This window comes from Somniosus microcephalus, chromosome 26 (assembly GCF_052327205.1).
Source record: "Somniosus microcephalus isolate GS21.2 chromosome 26, FLI_Smic_1.0, whole genome shotgun sequence".
NCBI lineage: Eukaryota > Metazoa > Chordata > Chondrichthyes > Squaliformes > Somniosidae > Somniosus > Somniosus microcephalus.
This window is the reverse complement of record NC_141012.1, coordinates 41,394,267-41,416,174: the sequence shown is the minus strand read 5'-3', so window position 1 is coordinate 41,416,174 and position 21,908 is coordinate 41,394,267. Positions and strand designations below refer to the sequence as shown.

At 49.2% G+C, this 21,908-nt stretch overlaps 1 protein-coding gene across 2 annotated transcripts in view; it reads left to right on the top strand.

Moving 5' to 3' along the window:
- The window catches only part of slc37a2 (solute carrier family 37 member 2), an 86,550-nt gene that overhangs the window by 38,399 nt on the left and 26,243 nt on the right, over positions 1 to 21,908 (top strand). For both annotated transcript variants that reach the window (XM_085968091.1, XM_085968092.1), the window contains exons 4-7: positions 2,177 to 2,255; positions 3,791 to 3,926; positions 6,490 to 6,566; positions 20,761 to 20,927. In XM_085968091.1, coding sequence (XP_085824217.1) covers positions 2,177 to 2,255; positions 3,791 to 3,926; positions 6,490 to 6,566; positions 20,761 to 20,927 — 459 coding nt within the window. The remainder of the gene's footprint in view (positions 1 to 2,176; positions 2,256 to 3,790; positions 3,927 to 6,489; positions 6,567 to 20,760; positions 20,928 to 21,908) is intronic.

The following is a 21,908-nucleotide window of genomic DNA, read 5'->3' as shown; positions in this document are numbered from 1 at the left end:
GAACTGAATGAAATCAGTATTTGTAGGGAAATTGACAGGATTGAAGGCCAATAAATCCCCAGGGCCTGATGATTTACATCCTAGGGTACTTAAGGAAGTGGCCCTAGAAATAGTAGATGCATTGCTTGTCATCTTCCAAAATTCTACAGACTCTGGAACAGTTCCTGTGGATTGGAGGGTAGCTAATGTTACCCCACTATTCAAAAAAGGTGGTAGAGAGAAAACGGGGAATTATAGACCGGTAAGCCTGACATCGGTAGTGGGGAAAATGCTAGAGTCCATTATAAAAGACACTTGGAAAACAGCGACAGGATCGGACAAAGTCAACATGGATTTACAAAAGGTAAATCGTGCTTGACTAATCTACTGGAATTTTGAGGATGTAACTGGTAGAATAGATAAAGGAGAACCAGTGGATGTGGTGTATTTGGACTTTCAGAAGGCTTTCGATAAGGTCCCGCATAAGAGATTAGCATGTAAAGTTAAAGCACATGGGATTGGGTCAAGGTACTGACTTGGATAGAGAACTGGTTGGCAGACAGGAAGCAGAGTTGGAATAAACGGGTCTTTTTCTGAGTGGCAGGCAGTGACTAGTAGGGTACCGCAGGGATCGCTGCTAGGACCCCAGCTATTCACAATAATGATCTAGACGAGGGAACTAGATGTAATATCTCCAAGTTTGCAGACGACACAAAGCTGGGTGTGTGTGCTGTGAGGAGGATGCCGAGAAACTCCAGTATGATTTGGACAGGTTGGTTGATTGGGCAAATGCATGGCAGATGCAGTATAATGTGGATAAATGTGAGGTTATCCACTTTGGAGGCAAAAACAGGAAGGCAGATTATTATCTGAACGGCAATAGATTGGGAGAAGGGGAAGTGCAACGAGACCTGGATGTCCTTGTGCACCAGTCGCTGAAGGTAAGCATGCAGGTGCAGCAGGCGGTTAAGAAGGCAAATGGTATGTTGGCCTTCATAGCGAGAGGGTTTGAGTACAGGAGCAAGGATGTCTTGCTGCAGTTGTACAGGGCCTTGGTGAGACCACACCTTGAGTATTGTGTGCAGTTTTGGTCGCCATATCTGAGGAAGGATGTTCTTGCCATGGAGGGAGTGCAGCGAAGATTCACCAGACTGATACCTGGGATGGCAGGAATGACGTATGAGGAGAGATTGGGTCGATTGGGCTTGAACTCGCTGGAGTTTAGAAGAATGAGAGAGGATCTCATTGAAACCTATAAAATTCTAACAGGATTAGACAGACTAGATGCAGGAAGGATGTTCCCGATGGCTGGGGAGTCCAGAACCAGGGGTCAGTCTAAGGATAAGGGGTAAGCCATTTAGGACTGAGATGAGGAGGAATTTCTTCACCCAGAGAGTGGTGAACCTGTGGAATTCTCTACCACAGAAGGCAGTTGAGGCCAATTCGTTAAATATATTCAAGAAGGAGTTAGATATATTTCTTAAGGCTAAAGGGATCAAGGGATATGGGGAGAAAGCAGGGACAGGGTACTGAATTTGGATGATCAGCCATGATCTCATTAAATGGGGGAGCAGGCTCGAGGGGCCGAATGGCCTACTCCTGCTCCTATCTTCTATGTTTCTAATTACAATGGAATACCTAATTACAACACAGTAAAAATTTCACAAGGACCATACTTTCACCATATGGAGACTAAAACGGGCCTTGAGTAAGTGCTCGGGCATTCAAATGGAGTTAATGTGTCCTGTAACCTTTCCCAGCTAATGGTATCCAGAGAATTTGTTTCTTGGGGATATGGGTGTCACTGGCAAGGCTGGCATTTATTGCCTAAAATAGTTGTCCTTGAGAAGATGTTGAGCTGCCTTCTTGAACCGTTGCAGTCCATGTGGTGAAAGTATTCCTACAATACATTTAGGTAGGAAGTTCCAGGATTTTAACACTGCCATTATGAAGGATCAGCGATATATTTCCAAGTCGGGATGGTGTGTGACTTGGAGGCAAATTCGGAGGTGATGGTGTTCCCATGCGCCTGCTGCCCTGGTTCTTCTGGGTGGTGGAGATCGCAGGTTGGGAGGCCAAAGAAGATATTGAATTGCTGCCATGCATCCTGTAGGTGGAGCCACGGTATGCCGGTGGAGGGAGTGGATGTTCACTTACCTCGTTCATGTGTTTGTAACTATCCTGCCATTTGTTTCAGATAAACCCAATTACAAGGCGTTGTTTGGAGCACTGGATAACTGCTTCCTGATCACCTATGCCATAGGAATGTTTTTCAGGTGAGTGTTACGGAAATTGGAGCCATGTGTAACTTTGAGAATGTGAATTTTGTGCTCCTCGAGGTGAGGGTGTTGCTTTCCATTTTGGGTGTCCAGTGTCGGCATTCCCAAAGCGTGGGGGGGGTGGTGGGGGGCGGGTGGACAGAGTAAAGCTCCCGCTAACTCTGCCTTAACCATGCACCACTGCCCCAAACTCCAGCTGCCTGGTCATGCACCAGTCTGACATTTCTCCCTTTCCTCCCCCAGCCATCCTCTGAATGAGATTGCCAAGCGAGGATTCGCTTTACTTTTTGGACCTTCTCCAGGGCAACTAGGGATGGGCAATAAATTCTGGCCTTGCCAGCGATGCCCACACCCCATGATTGAATAGAAAAAAAATTGGACCTCTCTCTCCTGGTGACCCGTTAGTGTGTGCCACATGATATTGGCACAGCAGTACACTGGCACCAGACTCCAATGCAATGCACCAGGTTCAACTCGGTCTCTTTTCAATTCTGTCCTTAATGATATCAATAATTCTTTTGAAAATATAAACTTTCCAGAACTCTGTGCTGAGTCATGGGAACAAATGTTAAACATTCCAGGAGGAAAATTTTAGCAACGGGTCTGCTGTCGTAGAATGTTCTGAAATTTCTGTTGAGTTGAGACGTCTTGGCTGGCCCGCTGAAGTTTGAATTCCTGGTTTCTGACGGTGAAAGGTTCACGAGAGGATCAGCACTGTACAGATGTGACTCTGGTGATGAGAATGGAAGTGTGTGTGTGAAACACTAGCATCCGGGAAGGCACCGAACACCTCGAGTCTCTTCGCCGGGAGCAAGCGGAAGCCAAGCGCAAGGAGCGCATGTCAACCCAAGCACCCCACCCACCCGCCCCTTCAGCCATGGTCTGTCCCACCTGTGACAGAGACTGTAGGTCCCACATTGGACTCCTCAGTCACCTGCGAACTCCTTTTTAATGTGGAAGCAAGTCATCCTCGGTTCCGAGGGACTGCCTAAGAAGAAGATGACAAGTCAGAGCCTGAGGCACCATGGTCATAGGTTGGCTGTTTCCTCCATAACATTGCCTGCCTCTGCCCCTTCCCCTGCCTCCGCCCATCTGATGCTGAAACCCCGCCCCCAGTCCTGCTCACCCCCTACATCTAACCCATGCTGTACCTGACCTAGAAACATTTGGCTGGGCTCTGCAGAGGGAGCTTTTATCCAGTATCTGACCTGTGACTTTTGTGATTTTCGAATTGCTTCATGCCAATAATGGGTGCAAAATAAAAAGTGGACAAGGAAACCATTACAAGCACTGATTCCTGAGCACCGATTTACCAGAGTGGGCAGGCAACAAACTTTCAGTATGGCTGAAAATTGCTTTCATTCCTGTAACTAGAATAAAGCTAAGCCACAGTGAATGATGTGCGTGAATAAATTAATGCCTTATTGCTAGTGAAGGCAATCGACCAGGTCCCTGTACACTGAAAGTAGCACCCATGTTGAAATGATGTCTTTTTCTCTCTATACTCAGGCTGGTTTCTCTCCTGTTTTTAGTGGTATATTTGGGGAGCGGCTCCCTCTGCGATATTACCTGACTGTCGGGATGTTGCTCAGTGGATTGTTCACTGGACTCTTCGGATTTGGATTTTACTGGAACATTCACAGCATCTGGTACTATGCGGTTATACAGGTCAGTCTGGCTGCACAGTCCAGGGCCAGCCAACCATCTACGGGTATCTAATGCAAGTGTAGGCTGCAGTGTACTGTGCAGCCCTTGCATGGGGCATTGTGTTTTATCACTCGTCCTGCAGAGATTTCCCAATTCCATTTTGTCAGCCATTTCTGATGCGTGTTAGAATTACAGAGGTATTTTTGTCTTGAGATATAAGGACAGGAAATTGGCCTCTTGGCCAAATGCATTTGGGGAGCAGGTTTTTGTTCTTTTCCCCTTTTGAACTAGCTGGCATTTATAACACTGGCTCGTGACAAGTGCGGACACAATCTTCCCCGTCCCCAATCTCTTCTCCTAAAGGCTCTGCCTCTTGCTGAGCTGCAGTTAAACAAGCGTCATTCTCACCTTGCCCCACTGGCTATTCTTCATATGTGAGTCTGCACAGTGAGTATCGGGCTATTCAATTGTGGAGATCATTGCGGCTCAACACTATCCAATGCTCCCATTGCTGCGCTTTCCAGCAGCACTATAAGGAGTGGAATCACAGAAACCCCACAGTGCAGATAGAGGCCATTTCAGCTCATCGAGCCTGCACCGACACATCCCACCCGATCCTTGTAACCCCTACACCAACACATATCCCACCCTATCCCCGTAACCCCACGTATTTAATCCCCCTAACACTAAGGGTCAATTTATCATAGCCAATCAACCTAACCTGCACATCTTTGGACTGTGGGAGGAAACCGGAGCACCCGGAGGAAACCCACACAAACACGGGGAGAATGTGTCTGTGTGGAGTTTGCAGTCACCCGAGGCCGGATTCAAACCCGGGTCCCTGGCGCTGTGAGGCAACCATGCTAACCACTATGCCACCGTGCTGGAAGTTTAATTTGTGTTTGTTTATTTATCTATTTCCCTTCTACCCTCCCTGGCCGCAGAGGCACTGAGGTATGGCTAAGACCAGCTTTCTTTTTTTAATTCATTCATGGGATGTGGGCATCGCTGGCAAGGCCAGCATTTATTGCCCATCCCTAGTTGCCCTTGAGAAGGTGGTGGTGAGCTGCCTTCTTGAACCGCTGCAGTCTGTGTGGTGAAGGTGCTCCCACAGTGCTGTTAGGGAGGGAATTCCAGGATTTCGACCCAGCGACGATGAAGGAACGGCGATATACTTCTAAGTCAGGATGGTGCGTGACTTGTAGGGGAACTTGCAGATGGTGGTGGTGTTCCCATGCGCCTGCTGCCCTTGCCCTTCTAGGTGGAAGAGGTCGCGGGTTTAGGAGGTGCTGCCGAAGAAGCCTTGGCGAGTTGCTGCAGTGCATCTTGTAGATGGTACACACTGCAGCCACGGTGCGCCGGGGGTGGAGGGAGTGAATGTTTAAGGTAGTGGGTGGGGTGCCAATCAAGTGGGCTGCTTTGTCCTGGATGGTGTCGAGCTTCTTGTGTTGTTGGAGCTGCACTCATCCAGGCAAGTGGAGAGTGGCTAACTCTGCACATGAGTTGGTGGCAGAGGGAACGTTGGGGGTAAACCAAGAGATGCACAGCTGGATGTGAACAGGTTGTACAGAAAGAGGGGGGAGGGGTGGGGGGCTGAAAGGCCAACTGTACTGTTACCTGTTCCATGTTTCTTTTTTTAAATTAATACTTTTCAACCATTTCAAGGTGGATCTGTGGCTCTAGTTCTAGGATGACAGTTTGACTGGAGGTGAGGGACCATTGGGTAGGAGAGGGAACGATAACTTGCGGGAGGGCTTGTGGCAGTCTCCCCATCTTTCACACGCACTATTAGCAATCAATCAGTTACAGTAAGAAATTGAAGCAGCTCGCCTGCCTGCCCTCCCTTTTGTAGGCCGGGAGTTCGGACATTGCCTCCGTAGGAAGTAAGGGTGTGAGAGAAAACCTGGGATAAGATAAACAATAACACAATTGCTCCAATTCTGCTGGGATTGCAGAAATTGGTCTATTTTTGGTTTGGGCAGGAATAGAGGGGACATGGTATTGTTTTTGTTGTCGGTCTACTTCCTTCTAGTGTGTGTGTGTGGGGGGTTTCCCCCCCACAAATCTGTGAAACTCCTTCTCGCAAAGGGCAGTAGAAATCTGAAACTCTCCCTCCCCAAAAAGCTCTGGATGCTGGGGTGGGGGGGGTTCTTTCAAAACTGAAATCAATAGATTTTTGTTAGGTAAGGGTGTCAGGAGATATGGAACGCAGGTGGGAAAATGGAGTTGAGGAACAGGTCCGCCATGATCCGGCTGAATGGCCTGCTACTGCTCCTCTACTCCGCCGAGCAATCTGCAGCTTGCATTGTTGGGGCAGCAGCCCATGGGGTGCAACACCCGGGGAAGCTGTGCAGGCCGGAGGGGGCTGGGGGATTGCTCCGAATCTCTCAGCCCCACTGTGCAGTCCAGGCCAACTTGCTGCCCTCTTTACCACTATCTCTACCGGGGAAGTTCCGATTCCTTTCTGCAACTTCTGTGCTGTAGCTGAGATCAGCAGCTCGCTTTTGAAGATCGATTTTAAACCCTATCTGTGACCCTCTTGGTCCTTGCCTTCCTCATGCATTTTTTATTTTTTCCCCCACAGATCGCAAATGGCTTGGTACAGACCACAGGGTGGCCAGCTGTTGTCGCTTGCATAGGGAACTGGTTTGGAAAAGGGAAGTAAGTATTGTGTTTTACTGATTCTACAAAAAAATCACCCGTGTGACGGTGGGGGGGGGGGAGGTGGGGTGGCTGGGGGATGGTAGTGGTTTATGATGCGTGACGTTATGTCTTGTCGAGTAAGCTGATTTTAAGGAAAAAAATGTTTTTAACTTGAGAGGGGAAGTAAAAATAGCTCCAGTGAAGATAACACTGGCCATCCAGCTACATGTCCCTGGGTTAACCTGATGGCCCTCCCTGTGGTTGTTGAGTTACAAGGGCCCCTAATTGTTTTTTAATTCAATCTGTAATGTGGGTGTCGTTGGCAAGGCCGGCATTAATTGCCCACCCTTGGTTGCTCTGAGAAAGTGGCGGTGAGCCTTCTCATTAGTAGTTTGATGCAACTGAGTGACCACTTCCGAGGACAGTTAAGACTCAACCGCCTTGGTATAGGGCGGGAGTCACGTACAGGCCTGACTGGGTAAGGACAGCAGGTTTCCTGCACTAAAGTACACTAGTGAACCAGTTGGGTTTCTACGACAATCCTTCACAGTCACCTTCACTGATACCATATTTCCAGATTTTAAAAAATCTGAATTGAAACTTAAACTGCCTTGGTGGGACTTGATCTTGCGTTCTCTGGATTACTAGTCCAGCAACACTTCTCTACCCCTGTAAAGTTCCCAATCCTCCTGCTTTGGGTGCTTTGCTCTCCCAAGCGCTGCTGCTAGTGACTCTGGTTAAGCGGTCCTTGTACGGGCGGCTTGCGCAAACCGCTGTCGTGGCGTGCAGCCAAACCGTGTTGGCTGGTTCCTGCGGGTCTCCCCACTATTCGGAATGCACCACTTCACTGCTGGTTGTGAGGATGACTGCATCAGGGGCAACAAAAATTGCCTGGGTACGCTCGAGTCCTGAGAGAGCAAGAGGGAGAGAGCAATACAACAAGAGGTATTTATATAGCGCCTTTAACGTAGTAAAACATCCCAAGGTGCTTCACAGGAGCGTTGCAAAACAAAATTTGACACCGAGCCACATGAGCTATTGGGGCAGATGACCAAAAGCTTGGTCAAAGAGAGAGGTTTTAAGGAGCGTCTTAAAGGAGGAAAGAAAGTTAGAGGGGCAGAGGGGCAGAGAGGTTTAGGGAGGGAATTCCAGAGCTTAACGTCTAGGCAGCTGAAGGCACAGTCGCTAATGATGGAGTGATTTAAAATCTGGGATGCTCAAGTGGCCAGAATTAGAGGAGCACAGATATCTCCCTAGGGTTTTGGGGCTAGAGGAGATTAGAGGTGGAGGAGGGGCAAGGCTATTGAGGGATTTGAAAACAAGGATGAGAATTTTTAAATCGAGGCGTTGGTTAACCGGGAGCCAATGTAGGTCAGCAAGCACAAGGGTGATAGATGAATGGAACTTGGTGCGAGTTAGGACACGGGGAGCCGAGTTTTGGATGACCTCAAGTTTACGGCGGGTAGAACATGGGAGGCCAGCCAGGAATGTGTTGGAATAGCCAAGTCTAGAGGTGACCAAGGCATGGATGAGGGTTTCAGCAGCAGGTGAACTGAGGTGGGGTGGAGTCGAGTGAGAGCTAACACAAACTGGAGGGAGGGAGAGTTGATGTCGGCCTGTGATGTGCGCTGTTGTATAATGTGTTATGTTCCGGGATTCAGGCGGCTTTGGTGCTGCTTCCTATGGACTGAGCCTCGGCTCCCTGAAGCTGGGCTTCGGGGGTGGGGTGTGGGAGTTGGTGAATTGAATTCGGTTTGGGTTTGGTTTTATTTATTTTTCTAACTTGATGTGTATTAGTCAAATTTATGCCAAAACTTTAGTTACAAGTTACTTGTATTGATGTTTTTGTGGAATCAATGGAATTCACTTGGTGTTTCTCATTGTGGTCGATACTGTAGAAACATCACGGCAATATTACATATTCTTAAATCTTTCTAATCTTATTGTGTTCTTTTGATTTTATAAATTGTTATCCATCTCCCTATGAAACAAACAAATATTTTATTCGGGGCTTGGTGATACTAAAAAGCTCACTAAGGTAAATGTAATAACATTTGCAAACAGTGGGCAAATGTCGTAATTCAGCATCACGTGAGCGGTGTCATGTGATAAAATGTCACATGATCAAATCTCCAGGGATGCATCAAACGAGAGTTGGCAACCCTATACCCCTGTGATTTTATATTTGGACGTTGTCAGATGTTGGCCAGTCATTTGTTTTGTGCAAGGCGAGAGGTGAACAGCAGCTACTCGAGTTGTAACGCACGGGGCTGAGAAGGGGTGGCTTAAACATCCGAGTATTCACGTCAATCATTCTGTTGCAATTTTATTTGCCCAAAGAACACTGCCAATTAATAACTGCCCTGGCATGGCCTCTGATACAAAGTGCTTGTTCGCAGCTCCCTCACTGATGAGCCCCCACTCTTAACATCTCTCATTACACTAGAACAGAAAAGACTGAGGTTGTAGTGTATGTGCCTTTAAGAGCCCCATGTGTACTGTAATGCTGGTAATGGCCACTCAGGCTATATAAGCCTGTATATTGTGTTGTTTCAGTTAGTTCCCCTCCAGACTTTGTTCAGTAAACACCTGTGAAACCAACTCCTGTCTTCAGTGTCTCTCTTAACACACGGACACAACAGTGGCGACGAATTGGAAACGGACTTGCCTACAATTCGGCAGCACCTCAAGGACATCGATTCCTCTGGCGTCCAAAGTTGAAGAAAAATCAAGAAAAAGAAAAAGCTGTGGTTTCACCAGCTAGCCAAGCTGGTGGCAGGTACTGCAATAATCCTTCCTGGGCGTCGGGCTGGGGCTCCAGCGGCTGGCTCTGCAGCTGGGCCAAGCAGCGAAGGCGGAGGCAAGCAGTAACAGACGGGGAGGGAGCACTCTGGAGACGGCCGGCGCTGCAAGCAGGTCGGCGTTCAGACCTAGAGAGAGTCCGGCGGGAACGAGTCTCCAACTGTAAATAAATAAATAAAAAGAACGGAAACCGCGGGGCAGCAGCGGCGGGGAGGTGCTGGAAGCACCATATCTTTTCTGCAGCAAAGAAAGAAAAGCGTGGGAAGCGCCATTTTTTTCTAGGATGCCTAAGTCTGGCAATATTGATGCTTTTGATAACGAGATAGAGGATTGGACCACATGTGGAAAGAGTGGAGGTATATTGCACCGCAAATGGAATAGAAGATGAAAAAGAAGCGTCAGTACTGCTAAATCTAATGGGCGCAAAGACATACGGGCTGTTACGAAATTTAATCACTCCAGCCAAACCAAAGGGCAAGAATTTTAAAGAAATTGTTGATACCCTACAGGGGCACTTAAACCCAACACCGCTGCTGATAGCGGAACGATTCAAATTCTTCAAGAGAAATCAACACAAGAATGAAAGTAACGCTGATTACCTCACCGAATTAAGAAAGCTATCAAAACACTGCCAATTCGGGGCAGGACTAGCAGATTATCTTCGAGACAAACTCGTCTGCGGTCTCCTAAGTGAAGGAACACAGAAAAGGCTGCTTTCTGAAAAAGATTTAACACTGGACAAGGCTTTCAGTATGGCTGTATCATACGAAGCAGCCGCAAGAGGAGCTGCAGAGATACAGCAAAAGCCACTGGACTTCGGCACCCATGAAATGACACAGGGTTTTGAGAGACGTTATCGCTGCGGCAGATCCACCCATGACCAGAGGGACTGCTGGTTCAAGGACAAAGCATGCAGGCAATGCGGCAAGATTGGACACATTGCACGGGTATGCCGATCTGGACAAAAAAAAACCACGGACAGGAAAAAAAAAATCAATAAAGAAAACTACAGAAAGGTACAAATGATGACAGACAGTAGCTCCGAAGACCAGAAGAGCAATAGCGACTCCGAAAACAAGAGACTAAGCTGTCTCAAATTACATAATGTAATTGCCAAAGATGATTACCAGACCATTTGGGTTACCCTCACGATAGCAGGGTCCCCAGTTAAAATGGAGCTAGATACAGGATAAGCTCTGACCGTCGTAAATCGACGGGATTGCGAGCGGCTATTTCCGCATATACCTTTAAAAGACACATCCATTATCTTGAAAACATATACGGGGCAGAAAGTATACCCCAAAGGAAAAATAAGGGTGCCTGTTGTATACAACGGCAAGAAAATACAAGTTGTATTTATACATTCTACAAGATGGTGGTCCACCGCTGTTGGGACGTGAATGGATCAGGAAAATACGTTTAGACTGGCACTCCATTCAGGCACTGACGGTGACCAGTAAGAAAAAAAACGATGATGGCGTCATACCTGAACGATTAAAAGACATCTTGGCCAACACCAAAGAAGTGTTTCAAGAGGAAACTAGGAACCTTGAAAGACATCACCGCCTCAATAAAAGTGGAAGATGCAGCAATTCCCAAGTTTTTTAAGGCAAGACCGGTGCCATACGCAATTCGTCCAGCAGTCGAGGCAGAGCTGGAGAATTTGGAACAGGCAGGCGTATTATCCAAAATAGATTGGAGCGAGTGGGCAACACCCATTGTCCCAGTCATGAAGAAAGCATTGAATAATAAATCTGAAGAACAGAGGAAAAATTCGCATCTGTGGAGACTTCAAGGTGACTGTGATATGCCTATCAATTAGTCCAATAAAAGGCGACGAGTTAAGAACGTAACTGAAGGTTTTTATTGGCTAAATAACAGAGCCCACCCTCGTGGGTGATCCGATCCAACAGGGAGGAATACTAGCCAGTCAGCTACCTTTATACCTGGGCAGGTAATGGGCGGAGTCGGAGGTGGTCAGCCCAGGTATAACAGTGCGACAAGAGGCGACCTCGTGTAGTGATGTGACAGTGAGAACAGTGAGAACAATATACAGTGATAACTATAACAGTGGTTTACCACATTCACCCCTTGTTTAGATTAGAGTCCGGCGGGGTGAAGTGTATTACCAGCTCTGGTATGTCAGTCTGTCCGGAGGCTTCGTTAGCCTCTCCGATCGTCGCAGCGGCGGTGTTACATTATCCGGTGTTAAAGCTGGTGTCTGCGTAGTCGGCAAAGGCTCGTGGGGTTCCGGCATGCCGTCTACCTCGGCTGGACTCGGGGGGTTGGGAGGGGGGGGTGAGGGTGCGAGGTCTCGTAAGGAGACAGTGTCCTCCCGTCCGTCTGGGTAAGCCACATAGGCGTACTGGGGGTTGGCGTGCAGGAGGTTCACCTTCTCGACCAGGGGGTCCGTTTTATGGGCCCTCACGTGCTTTCGCAGCAAGACGGGTCCCGGAGAGGTCAGCCAGGTTGGTAGGGTGGTTCCCGTAGTCGACTTCCTGGGGAAGACAAACATTCGAGCATGGGGGGTGGTGTTAATGGCAGTGCAAAGTAGTGACCGGATGGAGTGCAGCGCAATCGGGAGGACCTCTTGCCAGCGGGAGGTTGGGAGGCCCTTAGACTTTAAGGCTAAGAGGGTGGCCTTCCATACCGTCGTGTTCTCTCTTTCCACCTGGCCGTTCCCTCGGGGGTTGTAGCTGGTGGTCCTGCTTGCTGCAATACCCCTCTCCAATAGGAACTGACGGAGTTCCTCGCTCATGAAGGAGGCGCCCCGGTCACTATGTATATAGTTCGGGAACCCGAACAAGGCGAAGAGTTTGTTCAGGCATTTAATGACCGTGTTACTGGTCATGTCTGGGCAGGGGAAGGCAAAGGGGAAACGGGAGTACTCCTCAACGATGTTGAGGAAGTACACATTACGGTCGGATGACGGTAGGGGCCCCTTGAAGTCGATGCTCAGACGCTCGAAGGGGCGGGTGGCCTTGATCAGGCTTGCTCTGTCCGGCTTATAGAAGTGCGGTTTGCACTCAGCACAGATCTGGCAGTTCCTGGTCATGGTCCTGACCTCCTCGATGGAGTATGGCAGGTTGCGGGCCTTAATGAAATGGTAGAGTCTGGTGACTCCGGGGTGGCAGAGGTCATTGTGGAGGGTCTGAAGTCTATCACTTTGCGCGCTGGCGCATGTAATGCGTGAAAGAGCATCAGGGGGGTCGTTCAGTTTACCGGGCCGGTACAAGATCTCATAATCATAGGTGGAAAGCTCGATTCTCCACCTCAAGATTTTGTCGTTCTTGATCTTGCCCCTCAGCTTGTTATTAAACATGAAGGCAACCGAGCGTTGGTCGGTGAGGAGGGTAAATCGTTTGCCTGCCAAGTAGTGCCTCCAGCGCCGTACTGCCTCCACAATTGCCTGGGCTTCCTTCTCGACCGACGAGTGTCGGGTCTCGGGGCCCTGTAGGGTCCTTGAGAAGAAGGCTACCGGCCTACCCTCCTGGTTAAGGGTAGCGGCTAGGGCGAAGTCGGATGCATCGCTCTCCACTTGGAAGGGGATTGACTCATCCACTGCGTGCATTGTGGCCTTGGCTATGTCTCCCTTAATGAGGGAGAAGGCCGCGCACGCCTCTTCCGTGAGGGGGAAGGATGTGGTTTTCAGGAGGGGTCTGGCTTTGTCCGCATAATTGGGTACCCATTGGGCATAGTAGGCGAAAAGCCCCAGGGTTCTCCTAAGTGCTTTTGGACAGTGGGGGAGGGGTAGCTCCATGAGGGGGCGCATTCTTTCGGGGTCGGGGCCGATGACTCCGTTCTCTACTACGCAGCCAAGGATGGCAAGGCGCGCTGTGTTAAACACGCATTTCTCCTTATTGTAGGTGAGGTTCAGCCGTTGGGCCGTACGGAGGAATTTCTCCAGATTCACGTCATGGTCCTGCCGGTTGCGGCCGCAGATGGTGACGTTATCGAGATAGGGGAAAGTGGCCTGTAGTCCGTTCTGGTCAACCATCCGGTCCATCTCCCGTTGGAAAACCGAGACCCCGTTGGTGACACCAAAGGGGACCCTAAGGAATTGGTAGAGGCGGCCATTCGCCTCGAAGGCGGTGTACTGGCTGTCCTCCGGGCTGATGGGGAGTTGGTGGTAGGCCGACTTGAGGTCGATGGTCGAGAATACGCGGTATTGTGCAATCTCATTGACCATGTCCGATATGCGGGGGAGGGGGTATGCATCCAGCTGGGTGTATCTGTTTATGGTCTGGCTGTAGTCGATAACCAGGCGATTTTTGTCGCCGGTCTTGACTACCACCACCTGGGCACGCCAGGGGCTGCTGCTCCCCTCAATAATGCCCTCTTTCAGGAGTCGCTGCACCTCAGAGCTAATGAAGGCTCTGTCCCCAGCGCTGTACCGCCTGCTCTTAGTAGCGACAGGTTTGCAGTCGGGGGTGAGGTTAGCGAACAGGGAAGGTGGCGGTACCTTGAGGGTGGATAGGCTGCAGGTGTTACGCGGTGGGCGGTTTAACTTTCGCTGGTTGTCGACTGAGTGGGGGGAGGGGTCCACCGTATGCTAGGGTTACACTTTGGAGGTGGGATTGGAAGTCCAGCCCTAGTATGACGGCAGCGCACAGCTGGGGGAGTACGAGGAGTTTAAAATTTTTATACTCTGTCCCTTTAACCGACAATGTCACGACACAGTAGCCGCTGATGTCTGTGGCGTGCGACCTCGATGCCATCGAGATGCGGCTGCGCGTTGGCAGGACGGGGAGGGAGTAGTGGCTCACCGTGTCTGGGTGGATGAAGCTCTCCGTGCTTCCGCTGTCGAACAGGCAGGTCGTGGCGTGGCCGTTGACTTTGATGTCCATCATTGAGCTGGCCAGGTGGTGCGGGCGGGCTTGATCCAGGGTCACGGAAGCTAGGGTGTAGATGAGCGCGTCGTTGTCATGACAAGATGGCGGCGAAGATGGCGGCCCCCGTAGTTCACATGAGGCTCTGTTTAAATCGTTTGCCCCGCACAAAGATGGCCGCCCCTGCTGTTCCCATGAGGCTCTGCAGGCTTCGGCTGCCCCGCACAAAGATGGCCGCCCCTGGTTTTCCCATGAGGCTCTGCAGGCTTCGGCTGCCCCGCACAAAGATGGCCGCCCCTGGTTTTCCCATGAGGCTCTGCAGGCTTCGGCTGCCCCGCACAAAGATGGCCGCCCCCAGGGTTCGCATGAGGCACTGCTGGCTTCTGAGGATTTGCTTCTGCAGGCCTTGGAGAAGTGGCCTTTCTTGAGGCAGGTTTTGCAGGTCGAGTTTTTGGCTGGGCAGCGCGACCTCGGATGCTTCTCCTGGCCGCAAAAGAAGCAGCCAGCGGCCCGATCGGGGTTGCCTGATGTCGGGCCCGGTCGGATCCGTGATGCAGACGCTGAGGTAGGTCCCGGGGGCAGCGCTGTGAAGGGTGGTGGGGTGGGGGTCGGGCCCGAGTCCCAGGGTCGCGAATAGTACCTGGCAAACGCTTCCTGGTCTTGCTGGGTGGCCTCTAGGGTGAGGGCGAGGGCTTCGGCCTTGTCCAGGTCTATGTCCTTAGCTTCAAGCAGTCTTTGCCGTGTGTAGTCGGAACGTAGGCCTCTCACCAAGGCGTCGCGGACATTGTCTTCCATGTTCGCAGTAGCCGTCACCGCTTTAAAGTCACAGTTCCTGCCGAGTTGTCTCAGCGCTCGTGAAAATTCAGCTATCGATTCTCCTGGCTGTTGCTGGCGAGATCTTAAGGGATGCCTAGTGTACATGTAGTTTACCGGGCTCCGGTACTGCTGTTTCAGTAGGTTGATGGCGTCGTCGTACGTAGTCATGTCCTGGATGAGTGTATATACTCTCGGGCTCGCTTGGGCTTTCAGGACTCTTAGTTTGGATCTCTGAGGGACGACGGCTTCCTCCAGGTACGATTCGAAGCAGTCCAGCCAGTGTTTGAAGTCGTTGGCTGAGTTTGGTGCCTGTGGGTTTAGATCCAGGTATGGTGGTTTCAAGGCTTGCAGCCAAGCCGGCTGGTGTGGCCCGTTGTCTGGAGGCTGCTGTTGCTGTGCTGCTGGGTGAGCTCCTTGCTGTTGCTGTTCATTATCAGACATCTTTAAAATTTAGTCAATAAAATTGATATGCCTATCAATTAGTCCAATAAAAGGCGACGAGTTAAGAACGTAACTGAAGGTTTTTATTGGCTAAATAACAGAGCCCACCCTCGTGGGTGATCCGATCCAACAGGGAGGAATACTAGCCAGTCAGCTACCTTTATACCTGGGCAGGTAATGGGCGGAGTCGGAGGTGGTCAGCCCAGGTATAACAGTGCGACAAGAGGCGACCTCGTGTAGTGATGTGACAGTGAGAACAGTGAGAACAATATACAGTGATAACTATAACAGTGGTTTACCACAGACTGTAAACCTGGTCCTTCACACGGTACAGTATCCTCTTCAGAGGATAGAAGATATTTTCGCCTCCCTATCCGGAGGGAAACGTTTCACCAAAATTGACTTGGCACAGGCATATCTACAGATGGAGGTTGAAGAGGCCTCTTTTTTAAAAATCTCACGATAAATACACAAGTCTGTACCAGTACAATCGACTGGTTTTCGGAGTAGCATCCGCTCCAGCTATCTGGCAAAGAGCTATGGAGCAAGTCCTCCAAGGGATTCCGGGGACTCCATGCTACCTAGACGACATCCTTGTAACAGGAGAAAACGACAACGAGCACCGTGCCAATTTGGAGCAGGTGCTCACTAGGCTGAGAGAATGAGCAAATCGCCCCAAGTGCGAATTTTTCCAAAATCAAATATCATATTGTGGCCACATAATTAATAAGGAAGGGTTGCATAAGTCACCTGAAAATTGAAGCGGTCATAAAAGCCCCAGCACCTGAAAATGTTTCACAATTAAGGTCGTTCCTGGGATTAATAAGTTCGGTAAAAATTTGTGATAGTAATTTATCAACTCTTCTACACCCTCTTAATGAACTGCTACAAACAGGAGTAATTTGGAAATGGAGCGAAGACTGTAAACGTGCCTTCCATAAATGCAAAGACTTAATCACGCCCAAAGAAGTTTTGGCTCATTACAACCCACCACTGCCAATCAGACTGGCGTGCGATGCATCCCCTCATGGCGTAGGAGCAGTATTATCGCATAAATTCCCTGATGGCTCAGAATGGCCGATAGCTTTTGCGTCACGCTCATTGAACTCAGCTGAGCGTAACTATGCCCAAATCGACAGGGAAGCACTCAGCCTGGTATGGGGAGTGAAGAAATTCAACCATTACCTACACTGACAAAAATTTACCTTGTTGACTGACCATCAACCCCTTCTCTCCATATTCAACCCTAAAAAGGATGTTCCCATTATGACAGCGCAAAGGCTACAGATTTTCCACTCTACCATAGTCGAATGTCTACCAGTAACAAATTCTGCCATTGAAAGGGAAACTAGAAATGACCCGACTCTCTCACGAGTCTACGATTTAACAGTGAAGGGATGGCCAGTACATGGCGAACCACTGTTGCCAGCATTCTCGCAAAGAAAACAGCTGTCAGTGTGCCGAGGAACCTTGATGTGTGGATCCAGAGTGGTGATTCCACCCAAACTCCAGGATAAAGTGCTAAAGGAGCTTCACGAGGGGCATCTGGGTGGAGTGAAAATGAAGAACCTAGCCAGGGCATTTGTATGGTGGCCAGGTATCGATGGAGACATCGAAGAAATGAACAAGAGCTGCCTAGGATGCCAGAAGGTCCAAAACGCTCCACCACAAGCCCCTCTACATCCATGGGAGTGGCCCTCATCACCCTGGCAAAGGGTACACATCGACTTTGCTGGTCCATTTATGGACTCGATGTTCTTAATCGTGGTTGATGCACACTCCAAGTGGCCGGAGGTAATAAAGATGTCCTCCACCACCACGGAAAAAACCATCACAGTATTAAGGACCATATTTGCCAGGAATGGGCTGCCGGAACAGATCTGTTCTGATAATGGACCGCAATTTGTGTCCGAAGAATTCAGGAAGTTCTTTAATTTAAAAAAAAAAAAAAAAAACTGGGGTTAAGCACTACACGTCTGCCCCATACCATCCCGCCACCAATGGATTGGCTGAAAGGTTTGTCCAGACCTTCAAGAAGGCCATAAAGGCCATGGGTAATGAAGACATAAAACTTCAGCACAAGGTGGATAACTTCTTGTTCGCATACAGGAATGCAACACATATGGTTACAAACCAAACTCCCGCCATGATGTTCTTCAATAGAAGCCTAAGATGCCGGCTGGATTTGATCAAGCCAAACATCAGAAGGGATGTGGAGAACCGGCAATTTCAAGGCATGAATGAAAGGCCAACTAGAACCTTCCAGATAGGTCCACAAGTTTTGGCCTGGGACTACCGTACCGAGAAATGGCAGCCTGGAACTATCTGCACACGACTAGGACCGCTGATGTATACCGTGGCCCTCGGAGAAAGCATAATAAGGTGCCATGCTGACCAAATCAGTCATCCGAAAAGGGACAACCTACACCACAACTCTACGCCTAATGATGAAGTAGAGAAACCCATATCTACCTCCGATCCGGTGATACTGGAACCCGATGAACCCGACACTGGCATTCAAGCTGAATCAGCTTTGCCAAAAGAACCTACTACACCACCAGAAACTACTACACCACCGAGGCGTTATCCGGACCGAGTCAGGAAGCCTCCAGAGACTGACTTATAATTAATTAACTGCAGCAATGTGTAGATTATTTTTCTTGTAACATGTAATTAATGATTACTTAATATTATGTACTGGTTGGCTAAAAGGGGAGGAATTGTAGTGTGTGCCGTTAAGAGCCCCAGGTGTACTGTAATGCCAGTAATGGCCACTCTGGCTATATAAGCTTGTATATTGTGTTGTATCAGTTAGTTCCCCTCCAGACTTTGTTCAGTAAACACCTGTGAAACCAACTCCTGTCTTCAGTGTCTCTCTTAAAACACAGACACAACAGAGGTGTGACCTGATGGAGAAGATTATGAAAGGGTTTAATAGGGTAGATGTAGAGATGTTTCGATTCTCTACCCCAGAGGGCTGTGGAGGCTCAGTCGTTGAGTATGTTCAAGACAGAGACCGATAGATTTTTGGATATTAAGGGAATCGAGGGATATGGAGATCGGGCAGGAAAGTGGAGATGAGGGCGAAGATCAGCCATGATCTTATTGAATGGCGGAGCAGGCTCGAGGGGCCGAATGGCCGCCTCCTGCTCCCATTTCTTATGTTCTTTTGATTTGTGGGAGAGTCCAAAACTAGGGACCATAAATATGATGGTCACTAATCAATCCCATAGGTAATTTGGGAGAAACCTCTTTACCCAGAGAGTGGCGAGAATGTGGAACGTGCTACAACATGGCACATGGCTGAGGCGAATAGCCTAGATGCATTTTAAGGGGAAGCTAGATAAGTACATGAGGGCGAAAGGAACAGAAGGTTATGCTGATAGGCTTGGATGAAGAGGGGTGGGAGGAGGCTCGAGTGGAGCTCAAACACCAGCATGGACCAGTTGGGTCGAATGGCCTGGCCATGTGCTGTACATTCTATAATATTTGTATGTCTGGTAAAACCCAGCTGTAAACCACTTGACTTATAGTTTGGGGAGTGTGGCGATTAGCACTTCTCTGAAATGTGAACCTTGCCTCCAAATTAGATCTGCATCTTTGGGAGAGGGAAGGAGTTGGGGCTGTTCTGAGGAGAGAAGGTTAAGGAGAGATTTAAGAGATGTTCAAAATTGTGAAGGATTTTGATAGTAAATAAGGAGAAACTTTTCAGTGGCAGGAGGGTCAGTAACCAGCGTATAGAGATTTAATATAATTGGCAAAAGAACCAGAGTGAAGATGAGAATTTTGTTTACACTGAGTTATTATCTGAAAAGGTGGTGGCAGCAGATTAAATAGTAACTTTCAAAGGGAATTAGATACATACTTGGAGGTAAAATGTACAGGGCTGTGGGGAAAGAGCAGGGGAGTGAGACTAGTTGGATAGCTCTACCAAAGAGCCGGCACAGGCACGATGGACCGAATGGCCTCCTTCTGTGCTGTATGATTCTATGAGCGGAGGAGAGTCCAGACATTAATTTTTCCTTTTTGTTGCTGTGAGATACTGCAATTGTGCATTCATCTTATTTAACATTTTAAATTGTAACTCGGCAAGAAGAATTATTGAAAGAAACCGAATTTCATGTAACATGTAATGGAATCCATTTCTTTCTTCCCTCTGGCCCGCGCCCCCCCCCCCCCCCCCCCCCCCAAAAAAGTCAAGTGGCTCAGTGGGTTCGTGCACCATATTGTGTACTGAGTCAAATAGCCCAGGATAGCCCCAGGTTTGATATCTGGTGTTAGCTGATTTCAGCAGGTGTGCTGAGTGTTGCAACTGGCTTCAGTGTCACTTGACTAGGAGGAGAAATCCGGCAAGTTTTCCTGCTGCTGATGGGTGACCAACGATCTTGGGAAGAGACCGCCCATGTGGTTCATCAGTAAAGATGGGAATGGGCTCAGACCCTCTCCGAGGCCATCCTACTTGTGTGACCCGAGACAGTGAATGTCCGAGGCAGGGATCTGGATAACTGGAGCCCTGGCTGATTTTTCCTGCCTCGGGTGCTCGAGAGCTCGGAGGCCAGTTGTACTACCCATCAGCCAACTCGGCAGAGAGCAAGAACTGAACCTGGCACTGACCTAGTCTGTAGGACTGAGTAACGAGTCATTCACTGGGCAAGAGGAGAGCCAAATTCTCACTTGTTCGTTTGTTATTTTATGTGCTTATTCTATGCATTTTATTTTGAGGTTTTCTTCCACTTACTATAAATAGTGGGCAGTGCTTCCTCCCACTTCCACTCCCTGATGGAGCAGCCAGACGACTTGCTCCAAGACCTCTGCCAATCTCCCTTGAGTTTAATCACTGGGACGTTGGTGACTGTGGCTCATGGAACAGGAGGAGGCTATTCAACCCCTCAAGCCTGTTCTGCCATTCAATTGGATCATGGCTGATCTGTGTCTTATTTACCCTTGTCTAGCAAAAATCTAGCTATCTCAATTTTGAGATTCAATTGACCCCTGGCCTCAACAGCTCTTCAGGGGAGAGAGCGCTCTGGACTCTGGGGAAGTTGTGTCCTCTGTTTAGTAGTTTACCTTCAATGAACCGGGGAGAGCCTTATTCAGAAAATTGTAGTCACAAGCGCGTGCTTCCAAAACCCTGGCATGTGAGAAACTAACTTTTTATTTCATGTCTAGAGCCGAGTAGACTCTGGGCAGATCTGTGCTGCAACCGGGGTCTCGAGACGACTCCAACTCGCCGTCATTTCCCTTTTTAATTAATCCATTCTCGTGGCCTTCAAAGAGTTTAATGCCACTTTTTTCTCTCTTCCCCACTCCATTTAATTTGACAGGAGAGGTCTCATCATGGGAATCTGGAACTCTCACACCTCAGTCGGTAATATCCTGGGCTCCTTGATCGCTGGGAGCTTTGTGTCCTCTGCCTGGGGTTTATCGTTCATAGTGCCTGGCGCCATCATCGCTGTAATGGGAATAGTCTGCTTCTTCTTTCTAGTGGAATGTAAGTGTTGTCTTGATTTTACATGCCAGTATTTTACCAGGGACTGCCTGCCTACTTTTCACAGAAATCACAGAAACCCCACAGTGCAGATAGAGGCCATTTCGGCCCATCAAGCCTACACCGACACACATCCCACCCGATCCCCGTAACCCCTACACCAACACATATCCCACCCTATCCCCGTAACCCCACGTATTTAATCCCCCTAATACTAAGGGTCAATTTATCATAGCCAATCAACCTAACCCGCACATTTTTGGACTGTGGGAGGAAACCGGAGCACCCGGAGGAAACCCACGCAAACACTGGGAGAATGTGCAAACTCCACACAGTCACCCGAGGCCGGATTTGAACCCGGGTCCCTGGCGCTGTGAGGCAACAGTGCTAACCACTATGCCACCGTGCTGTGTGTGGTGTACAAGATTAGCAGCAAATGATGCAATCAAACAGAGAATTTGGGCACATTTTGTCGAATTATTAATGACGTTGGGTGGAACAGCCCTTTTTGAAAGTGCCAGTGACTCTGGGTTCATGCCCAGAGCCCACCTTCCCTACCCTCACAGCAGCTTGCTGAATTGCCCACGGCAGCTTTTGGAGGTGGTGGGCGGGAGAGGTGGGGAGTGATGAGGGCAAGTAATCATCACGGTGTCCTCATGCTCCTCTTACTGAATGGTCTTGACAGATGCTTGAGATGTAGGTCATTTTCCCTGGGAATGGGGGGGAAATAATAGGATTGCCCATCTCCACCCCCCCCCACTTCCTAGCAATCTCCAAGGGGGGGGGGGGGAGAATAAAGGTGTGGTGGGACCACATCTCCTATTTGCGACTGGTGACCCTGTTGGGTGGCAGTTGTGTGCGGGAGCTGTGAATGACACTCTTGTCAGCTGATCCAAGCAGCTGACATGTTTGGGTGCCATGGCTGGAAAGAAAACTCCTATGGATCGGACAGTTGTTAAGTTCCAGGAGTTTTGACATTGAAGG